This window comes from Miscanthus floridulus, chromosome 19, assembly GCF_019320115.1.
Source record: "Miscanthus floridulus cultivar M001 chromosome 19, ASM1932011v1, whole genome shotgun sequence".
NCBI lineage: Eukaryota > Viridiplantae > Streptophyta > Magnoliopsida > Poales > Poaceae > Miscanthus > Miscanthus floridulus.
The window spans coordinates 35,145,301-35,155,338 of NC_089598.1; the positions used below are offsets into that span (position 1 = coordinate 35,145,301).

General features: G+C 50.5%; 2 protein-coding genes and 1 long non-coding RNA gene across 3 annotated transcripts; 2 read left to right on the forward strand and 1 right to left on the reverse strand.

Moving 5' to 3' along the window:
* The first annotated feature begins 289 nt into the window (after positions 1-289).
* On the forward strand, positions 290-1,648 carry LOC136525864 (uncharacterized). Its single transcript, XM_066518711.1, has 4 exons — positions 290-312; positions 422-561; positions 668-900; positions 1,433-1,648. The coding sequence occupies exons 1-4, from the start codon at positions 290-292 to the stop codon at positions 1,646-1,648; spliced, it is 612 nt and encodes a 203-aa protein (XP_066374808.1).
* On the reverse strand, positions 1,535-4,369 carry LOC136527495 (ATP-dependent zinc metalloprotease FTSH 6, chloroplastic-like). The gene is made up of 2 exons (XM_066520251.1): positions 2,612-4,369; positions 1,535-2,497 (listed from the first exon to the last, which is right to left on the reverse strand). The coding sequence occupies exons 1-2, from the start codon at positions 4,105-4,107 to the stop codon at positions 1,915-1,917; spliced, it is 2,079 nt and encodes a 692-aa protein (XP_066376348.1). The 5' UTR covers positions 4,108-4,369; the 3' UTR covers positions 1,535-1,914.
* Positions 4,370-6,676: 2,307 nt separating this feature from the next.
* On the forward strand, positions 6,677-9,362 carry LOC136529486 (uncharacterized). Its single transcript, XR_010777335.1, has 3 exons — positions 6,677-7,104; positions 8,456-8,906; positions 9,006-9,362. It is a non-coding gene; the product is annotated as an uncharacterized lncRNA (long non-coding RNA).
* Positions 9,363-10,038: the final 676 nt, after the last annotated feature.

The window sequence follows — 10,038 nt, forward strand, 5'->3', positions numbered from 1 at the left end:
AGTAGGTAGTACTCCTGCATTCCTTGGTGCAAGTAGAAACAAATCTTGAACTGAATCTAGCCGAAAGGCTTTGATTGACCACTATGCATGCTCTCTAATGCACGAACCCCTATGGCATGCTCGGCAATTACCAATCCATTAGCCACCCTTTGCATTAATTCCTCGCGTGGTTTTTAAGCCGTTTCCATTAACCCAATGATCCCAGGGTTTAAAAGAGCCGCATTTGCCTTCCATCTTCTCCACTCCCTATATTGCTGGCCTCAACTCCGTTCCAGCATCTCCCGGAACCATGGAGGCCAAGATTGAAGAGAGGTAAACCGTAAACTCGTTGCTTCTTCTTCGTACTCAGTTTTTAGCCATGTTCTTGGTACAGAATGTCAGTGTGCTAATATCAAAAAAAAAATCTTGTTTGCATTGGCAGCAGCTTGTGGCCTTACTGGACAGGTGCTTGGCCTGATAGCCACCTGCTTGAAGAGGAAGCGCTCCTCTCCGGCCTCTCCTTACCAAGCTTGCACTTCCACCCATCGTGCTCGACCATTACATCCAACAACATTCTGCAAGGTATGCTTCTTTTTTCCTGTATGGAGTTGTGGATTCAGGATTTCAGGTGCAAGATCAATGAGACCTTCTTCCGAACTCGATGTCTTGTTCTTTGAGACGCATGCAGGTGAGCTCGACGCCATCTTTGAGGATGATGTGCTGAGGCATTGGGATGACATGGAGCAGTCTGGCAACAAGGTAGAGGAGGAAGGCAACGAGAGGCTGCCGCTGCTTTGCTACACCGAGGAGAAGGAAGTGTCCTCGAACACCAAGGTCGTCGTCAGAGCAGCAGGCCAGCAAGTGAGATCGTCAGAGGAGCCGGTCCTGACGTTCGAGCTCGTGTCGCAGTACTTTGCGTCTGTCTGGTTCTCTAGTCCATGTACTAAAGTTATAGTTTACTTTAGTTCATGAGCTAAAAGTGAACTAAAGTGTTGTTTGGTTCCTTAACTAAAATGGACTAAAGTCATTAAATGATGTGGAAGAAAGACTCTTTCACTCACTCTTTTACTCTGGGAGAGAGAACGATAAATGAGGGGTATGGGTGTCCCCAACACCTTTTAGTCAATTTTAGTCTAGTTTTGTAGACTAAAGGACTTTAGTCCACTTTTAGTCTAAATGTTTGGCTGTTTAGTTCAACTAAAGTCCAAAATACTTTAGTCCAAAATACTTTAGTCCATGGGACCAAACACCCCCTTTACATGCCGATCATGCAGGCGGCGCGGGAGCTCAACGTCGGCCTCACCCTCCTCAAGAAGAGGTGCAGGGAACTGGGCATCCCTAGGTGGCCACATCGCAAGATGAAGAGCTCTGCGTCAGATCAGATAGAATAGAAGTTTGCATAATTCAATCAATCCGTGATGGGAATTTGTGAGACTGGTGGGTTGCGGTGCAGGTCCTGCAGGAGGCGGGCAAGGCGGTCGACGAGGAGCAGCTGAGGGCGGTGGTGGAGATGCTGCAGCAGGAGAAGCAGCTCCTGGAGCAGAGGCCGTATGTGCAGCTGGATGAGAAGACCAAGAGGCTCAGGCAGGCCTGCTTCAAGGCCAACTACAAGAAGAGACGGCTCTTGGCTCTCAAAGGAGGGGAGGCACCAAGAATCCACAAGTACTGATCCAAATCAAGTTATATGTTGGGGTCCTTTTGCAAGCCTCATGACGGGATTTCAGCTTATCCTATATACATTATCTCCTGTTATGCTCGATCGATCAATGTAATCCCCGAATCATGCGGAAATTCATGTGTTTCGTTTTTGTTGCGTGAAAAGTGTTTATACTATGTGCAGTACTGATACTATCAAGTGTCTAAGTACAACATTACTATTGCATATTTGCACTAGGCTATGCTGCACCTCAGTGTACGTACTAGTCTTCTCAAGGTTCAATCGGTGACCAGCTCTGTCCGGGCCGCTGTTTCCCTCTGCTCCTTGCCAATGTCGACGTGCTCCGACAATATCGCCCTGAACTCGTCGCCGGTGAGCGTCTCCTTCTCCATGAGCACGTCCACCAGCTGGTCGATGGCCGCGCGGTTCCTCCTGACATGCTCCTTGGCGACCTCGTACGCCTGGTCGACGATGTGCTTCACGGCGCTGTCGATGTCCGCGGCGAGCTTCTCGGACATGGAGTTCCGGGCCAGCATCCGCAGCACGACGTCGCCGCTCTGCGCGGCCGGCTCCATGAGCGCCCACGGCCCGATCTCCGACATCCCGAACGTGGTCACCATCTGCCGCGCCACCTGCGTCACCTGCTGCAGGTCGCCCGCCGCGCCCGTCGTCACCTCGCGCTCCCCGAAGATCACCTCCTCGGCGGCGCGCCCGCCGAGCCCGCCCACGATGCGCGCGAAGATCTGCTGCTTGGACACCAGAGTCGGGTCCTCGCCCGGCAGGAACCACGTCAGCCCTCGCGCCTGCCCCCGTGGGATCAGCGTCACCTTCTGCACCGCGTCGTGCCCCGGCGTCAGCGTCCTGCATCAATCAGTCGCGCAGTCAGTGTACTTGGCTTGATCATGGTCAGGGCAAAAGAACATTAGCTTGGAACAAATTAAAGAGGAAGGAAGGTCGATTAGTAATAATACTTACGCGCAGACGGCGTGGCCGATCTCGTGGTAGGCGACAAGCAGCTTGCTCTTGCCGTCGGTCATGGTGGTGCCCTCGAGGCCGGCGACGATGCGGTCGATGGAGTCATCGATCTCCTTGACACTGATGCGGTCCTTGCCGCGGCGGCCGGCAAGGATGGCAGCCTCATTCATAAGGTTGGCAAGGTCGGCGCCGCTGAACCCGGGCGTGCGCATGGCCACGACGCCGAGCGACACGTCGGGGTCCAGCTTCTTGTTGGAGCTGTGCACCCTGAGGATCTCCTCCCGCCCGCGGACGTCGGGGAGCCCGACGCTGACCTGCCGGTCAAAGCGGCCCGGGCGGAGCAGCGCGGCGTCGAGGATCTCCGGCCGGTTCGTGGCCGCGATGACGATGACGCCGCTGTCTCCGCTGAAGCCGTCCATCTCCGTCAGCAGCTGGTTCAGCGTCTGCTCCCGCTCGTCGTTGCCCCCGCCGATGCCCGTGCCGCGCTGGCGGCCCACGGCGTCGATCTCGTCGATGAAGACGAGGCACGGCGCGTTGGCCTTGGCCTTGTTGAAGAGGTCCCGCACCCGCGACGCGCCCACGCCGACGAACATCTCGATGAACTCGGAGCCGGACAGCGAGAAGAAAGGCACCCCGGCCTCCCCCGCGATGGCCTTGGCCAGCAGCGTCTTCCCCGTGCCCGGCGGGCCCACCAGCAGCACGCCCTTGGGGATCCTGGCCCCCACCGCCGTGAACTTCTCCGGCGACCTGAGGAACTGCACGATCTCCTGGAAGTCCTGCTTGGCCTCGTCCACGCCGGCGACGTCGTCGAACGTGATCCCGGTGTTGGGCTCCATCTGGAACTTGGCCTTGGACTTGCCGAGCCCGAACGGGAGGCTGGGCCCCCCGCCGCCGGCGCCGGGGTTGTTCATGGTGACCGACCTCCAGATCAGCGAGGCTATGAAGAGGAGCGGGAAGCCGAAATTGAGGAGGAGGTCGAGGAACATGAGCCCGAGGTTGGGCTCCACGGGGTGCGCCGCGAAGTCGACGCCCCTGTCCCGCAGCTTGCGCACCAGCTCGGCGGGGAGGCCCGGGAGCTGCACCCGCACCCGGTGCACCCTCGACGCGGCCAGCGCCGGGTCGTCCAGCTCGACGACGGCCACCGTGCCGTTCTCGAAGAAGTCCACCTTCCGCACCGCGCCGGCGTTGAGGTAATCCAGGAACCGCGAGTAGGACATCCGGTTCGACGTCACCTCCTCCGGCGCCAGCGCCGGCTCGGCACGCGCCCGCGCTGGGTCTCTCACGGCGAGACCGAGCCCGAAACCCAGCCCCGCGGACTGCAGCAGCCTCCTCCTGCTGAAACCGGCGGTGTCCGATGACGACGACGAAGGAGGCGCGACCTTGGCAGCTGGAGGCGCACGCTTCTGTGGAGGCGCCTGCTTGGACTTGGACACGTCCTGCGCCCGGCAGATGGGCAGGCGGCTCGTCGTGGTCAGGGACATGGTCGTCGGCGACATCGGCAACTAATCGGACTAGATCGACTACCTCCTGCTTGCGTGACGCGAAATTGCAATGCAACGTCGTACGCGCGTGCCGTGTCAGGTTTCAATCGTCCTTTGCGGTTTTGGAGGGAACGGGGGCAGCGATCCCTGGTTTAAATAGCTTCATCCATGTCACGGCGATGTTCAAGCGGATGTTGAGTTTGCCCGTGTCTGATTGGCAGCGATTTGAGTTGGTTTTCTCCCGTAGTTTAGTGAGTTGGTGGATAGGCATGTCCGGTTGCGCTTCGCGTAACGTCTAGAACCCGTCGGCAGATAATCCCTGTCGTCCCGGGCCGAAATCCAGGCAGCCAATTATTTTGTGTGGATCGCGTCCGCCGGCTCCACCGAAAAGTAGAGTAAGTTCTTGTCGCCCCGCGCAGCGCACGGCCGCACACCTGGGTTCGCCGCGCCCGCACCGCCGCACGCGTAGCAGCGCGGCTCGCGCCTGGCTTTATCCTGGTGTCGGCGTGTCGCTACCGTCTACCGGCTACTACGTACCTCACGTGCAGAAGAGTAAGGCCGTCGCGCCTGTTTTTCTACATTTTGTTTTTTTTCATATTTCTCGAAAATATTGGAAACATGACAAGTCGACAAGAGACAAAACAGGACGAGAATTCACAGGAACCAAATGAAAAACAGGAGATGCTTTTTTCCCGTCAGTATTTGCAAAAATCTCATTTTTCATATTTATGTATTCTTTCTTTCTTAACGAAAAAGAATACATAAATATAGTTAACAGCTAGTTTTTGTGTTGGGGTATTTAATGATGTTGCTGGGGAATAAATGGATTACCCATTATCCATATCCAAAAATGATCCACCCAAATTCATCCATCCCCAAAACTAGAGAAAAATATCTAACGGGCATGGATTACACAATAGGTAGGTCTGGCGGTCGTTGCCATCCCACACTGACGAGGAAGGAGGTGGCTTGGAAAAACCCACCGGCGGACTACATCATCTACGGTTCGTGGGTTAACAGACAACGTGGCGTTATCAGGTGCCCTTGCTTAGACTCTGAATTCAAAAGGAAGAGATTAACAAGTATATTGACAAAAAAATTATTATATTCGCTCTTAATATAAATAAAAAATAGAAATTTATACTAGTAAAAAAATTGTGATATGTTAGGGGGGCGCATGGCCCCTGCCAGCCCCCTGCCTCCGCCACTACGTGGCGGGAAGGTCGTCAAAGAAATTCAAGATCTTACCTGTCTAAACTTCGCTTCATTTCAAATTAGCGCTGTCTGTAGATCATGTAATAGGACTGCCCATGCACTGACAGCACTGGGATGTGATTGTGGCTATTGATAGTGCCGCGTCTAAGTAATGGAATCCATTTACTCGAATCCATTTCTGTTTTTTTTTTTAAAGAACCCGATGAAACTGTTGGCCTTTTTATTTTGGTGTTTTAGATTACACATACAAGAAAGCAATTCTATTTATTCTCACAATGACAACCTATAGCAGCTTTTTTGTTTTTTGAGGAAACAACCTATAGCAGCTGCTATCATTTTCTTTTAAAAAAAACAGCGGGCCAGATCGTTGCTGTGCTCCAGGCCTACATCAGCCATCAAACGTAGCTGCAGCCCAAGCCCATCCGCGCCCACGCCAAGGTCGCACACGCGTGCGTCCTCAACGTTGACACCTTCGACTTCAACTGCCCCCCGTGCTCGATGACGAGAGGCGCTGCCATGGCTTGCCGTCAAGGGCGGACTTGGTGGGAATCGATTTATCGAGAACGCGCTGCCATGGAAATCGCTGTCAATATTAGAATTTAGGAGTTTAGGTTGCTTTGGGAAAAAAAAAATCTGACATATTTTCATATTTTAAATATCCAAAATGAAAATCCTGATCCTGCCACTGCGCCTACACGAGTGTAGGTAGAGGTGGAGGCAGGTGGAATCAGAGGGAAACGAGATGATACCTGATGTGAGCCGCGGGGAGTGAGAAAAACAGAGAAGACGGGGAATCGGACGGTGATGGCCACGCGTGCAGTGATGACTAGAACCTCACGCTTGTCTTACGTACTGTATTATGTTTAAAATAGGAGAATTTTTTGGTTGTTGTACTGTGTTTTTTAAAGTAGGAGAGATTTGGTCGTTTATCGTCCTGTCCGCTTGGCTTATAAGTCCTACTTTTTCAGTCAACGAATAATATTTTTCTCTCACAACAAATCAGCTAATAGTACTTTTAGTCATGGCTATATGGGCGCTGATCGAATAGGCTGCCTAACATGCATAACTGAGTGCGGAATGATTTCAGCAGTACATATTGATGTTCAGGTTACAATCGAAAGTGTGCTTTCCCTTGAGGAGCCCAGATGGCTGTTGGGCTGTCTTCGTTTAGAAAGAACGAGGAATCTGAATCCTACGCCCGAAAGATGGGTAGCGGATCGGGCCACGTATAACCATCGGATCAATCCAACTCACGACGTGAACCGTCAGATATGGATAGCAGTGGGTCTGTAGCCAATTAAGCGGGCAAGAAAACGGGCGCTTGAGAATATTCGTGAACCCGCTTGGCCGCTCGGGCACTTCCCTCCGGCCTCCGCCTTGCCAATCCCGAGCATCGAGAATGTTCCGGTCGCCGCCTCGTCCTCCCCTCCACTTGCTGCGCCGCCAACGCCTGTCCACTACACCGCCCTCGACCGACGGCCCCTTCTTCTTCCTCGGCCACGGCATGAGATGTCGGACTACAGAACCCCGCTTTCCGCGCCGCTCGCGCCTTGTTCCGCTTCCGCTTGCCGCGTCGCTCGCCGTTCATCAGTCTGGCCCGAGAAGATCCTGGGCCCTCAGAACGGGCACGTGGGGTAAGTCCGCGTCGCGGCGTGCAAGGCAAGAGGTGTTAGTGCTCTAGATCTCCGTTGCGCCCCTATGCGAGCTCCTACGCCGCAGAGCACCGGCCAGCCCCTCAGCGGCCAGAGTGGCGTCCATGGACGATGCCCAGCCACTGCTCGGGGAAATGCCTCCAAGGTAGGTGTGCATCTTCCGGGAGATGTAACTACTCTGGTGTTTTATGATATGATAGTATTTGATCAGCAATGCATCAATAGAGATAATAAACAGAATACATGGATAAGTGCCAATATTTTACTGAAATAGTTGTGTCCCATGTGTACTAATTATACATATACATATCATTTAAAATTAATATTACTGGTAGAAGTTCTAAGATGTGCAGTGGCTTACTTCATCTCATCAAACTGGAATGGCATGTCTTGCCTTTGTCGCCTGCTCTGCTTAAATATTTTATAGAATGACATTTTTCAAATATTAGAGCATCGCATTTCTGTATGTCAGATCAAATTAGCAAAACCATCCAACTACTCCATTCAGGATTCTTACACATCAGAGATTAGTTGGGCTCATACCGCCAGAACTTGGAAGGTCAAATCAGTTAGAAACAAAACTATTTAAGTGCGACTTTTGTTCTTCCTATGTGTGATTACTTGCAGGTATCTACAACGAAATTATTTAAGTGGATACCCCCTTTTTAGAATTTAGCAGTTTGGTAGAAGTGACATTGTAAGTTCAGTTACAACAGGAATTGGCAGCCGTTCACAATCAAGTATGCTACTGGAACAAGACAGTAGTTGTTTCAATCTAAATGCGCATGTTTTTTTTTAATATGTCAAATTCAGGTTCTTTTCCCCAAACTGGTAGCTATGTACTATGAAAATAAAAGATTAACTAATGATGCTTAGTAAACTCCGCTTTATTATCTTTATGATAATTGTGTATCTAGTATTAAGATAAATAAAAATTCGAGAGCCACCTTTGTCAGATAGATGGGGGAGAAAACATGTTCTATTTGTAAAATAGAAACGTGTTCGAGCCCGGAGGAGCACACATGGCCTTACTCTATTTCTTTAATTAATTTCCTGGGCACAGCACAAATATTTTCTCCAATGCATAATTATTCTTTCGGCCTTGTTTAAATCCAGAGTGTAAAATTTTGGGTGTCACATCGTGTGTCACATGGGAGTGTCGCATGGGGTGTTCGGATACTAATAAAAAAACAAATTATAAAATCCGTCAGTAATCCGCGAGACGAATTTATTAAGCCTAATTAATCCGCCATTAGCACATGTGTTACTATAGCACCACGTTGTCAAATCATGGACTAATTAAGCTTAAAAGATTTATCTCACAAATTAGTCGCAAACGATATAATTAGTTATTTTTTTAGTTTATATTTAATACTCTATGCATGTGTCCAAACATTTGATGGGATAGAGAGTAAACTTTAGGGGAGGAACTAATCAAGGCCTTCATCCGTCTACATTTAAATAGATCATTTTGCTTTTGTGTTCCCTCTTTCCAGGCTGCTGCATACTGTTTCCATGGACTGATTCTCGATGAGGAAGAGACTGAAGTCCAAAGGGATGGCCATAGCTACTCTGCAAACATCAGAGATTTTATCAATGAGAGCAAAAAAGGCTTCTGAGGCTTTCCACACAGCTCTCCACCAGCATCAAGGTCATTTGGCATGTCCAAATCATTTCGTCAAGCTCGGAGTTTCCAATAGTGCAACTTCCTTCGGTCTGTTCGCTGGTTGGTTTCTGGGCTGGTTTGGGCTGGCTGGTGATGGTTTATTGTGAGAGAAAAATACTGTTGGCTGGCTGGTTTGGGCTGGCTGAAACCAACGAGCGAACAGGCTGCTTGTCTTTGGATGATCACATTTTTCAGCAATTGAATTTGGCAATGGCTGCATCATAGGGTCTTCATTTATTATTGGGCATCATGTTATATTTCCTACCACAAATTAAACACCGGTAAGTGATCACCGTACAATTCTCAAATGCTACACTTTTAACAAGAGGCAATGAGCAAAAATCAGCAAAAACATGATGGCTACTGTGTACTTTACGCAGGACGATCCTTTGGCACCATTGGAACTCATCGTAAGGCCTATATTAGATTTAATATATAACATATAGTCATATACTCTGCCAGCAACCATTTTGCCTTTTCAGGGATTATTGTCATAAGTAACCATTCAGTGGCAAGTGGCAACAGCACAGGAGAACAAACAAACAAAAAGCTCCCTGCGCATCAGCTCTCTAAGATCCACTTGACATCCATGGGCTGGTGGCCTGGTGCCCTCAAACGAGTGTACGGCAAAGCCGCACCTGTTTTTTCTAGTATTTCTTCATAAAACAAAATGTACTTTCTATGGAGGGAAAACAAGAGCCGCTTTGCTTGGGAGTTTTTTTTCATAACAAAATAACTTTTGCCGGCTTTAATAACAGCCGAACATGTGTCGAGGTTGGTACGTCCGGTGATCTAGCATGGACCAGCTGCTCACAGCGCGGCGCCGCGGTGCCTCGCTGAACCTGGAACCGTCAGTATCTCGCTCTCTGTTTCCCATTCAGTTTGGGGAGCCCGAAAGGGACACAACACGACGCATGCAGCGCGGTCCACGCATTTCCATCGTACCGCCGGTACACGGGAGAGCACGACGCCACTTTGTGTTAGTTATGGAACAGCGATCGCGGGAATTAACACTAACACCTCCGTGCGTGCTCTGTCAACCGGCAGGTGTCACGGTCATCTGTCTATGGTACCAAAACCTGTGCGACCGCCACGCGAGTTTCCTGCAGTCCAAATTCCAAGGGCAGAACGGTACGGCGTTCCACAGGGTCTTTTTCGCCTTTGCCAAAGTGAAGGGCCACGCGCCTATACGCAGCAGTTTTTGACGCAATGGGGCGGCAAAAACAGCGGTACGTGGCAACTAACTGGCAAATGGATCACGAGGGTTGATTGTAGAACTGGATTTGCTGATCTCCCCTAATTTTCAAACAGTCAAATGACTAATTGTTAGCATAAGATTAGAGATGAAAACGAACAGATAATGCCTCTTTCATATCCTTATTTGTTTTTTTTTTCAGATTCGGACGGACCGAA

Excerpts from the sequence above, each read along its gene's own strand:
- LOC136525864 (XM_066518711.1), top strand. The coding sequence starts at position 290 with ATGGAGGCCAAGATTGAAGAGAG. Across the intron at positions 562-667 it reads ATCCAACAACATTCTGCAAG|GTGAGCTCGACGCCATCTTT; the intron begins GTATGCTTCTTT and ends AGACGCATGCAG. Across the intron at positions 901-1,432 it reads TGTCGCAGTACTTTGCGTCT|GTCCTGCAGGAGGCGGGCAA; the intron begins GTCTGGTTCTCT and ends GTTGCGGTGCAG.
- LOC136527495 (XM_066520251.1), bottom strand. The coding sequence starts at position 4,107 with ATGTCGCCGACGACCATGTCCCTGACCACGACGAGCCGCCTGCCCATC. Across the intron at positions 2,498-2,611 it reads ATCGGCCACGCCGTCTGCGC|GACGCTGACGCCGGGGCACG; the intron begins GTAAGTATTATT and ends TGATTGATGCAG.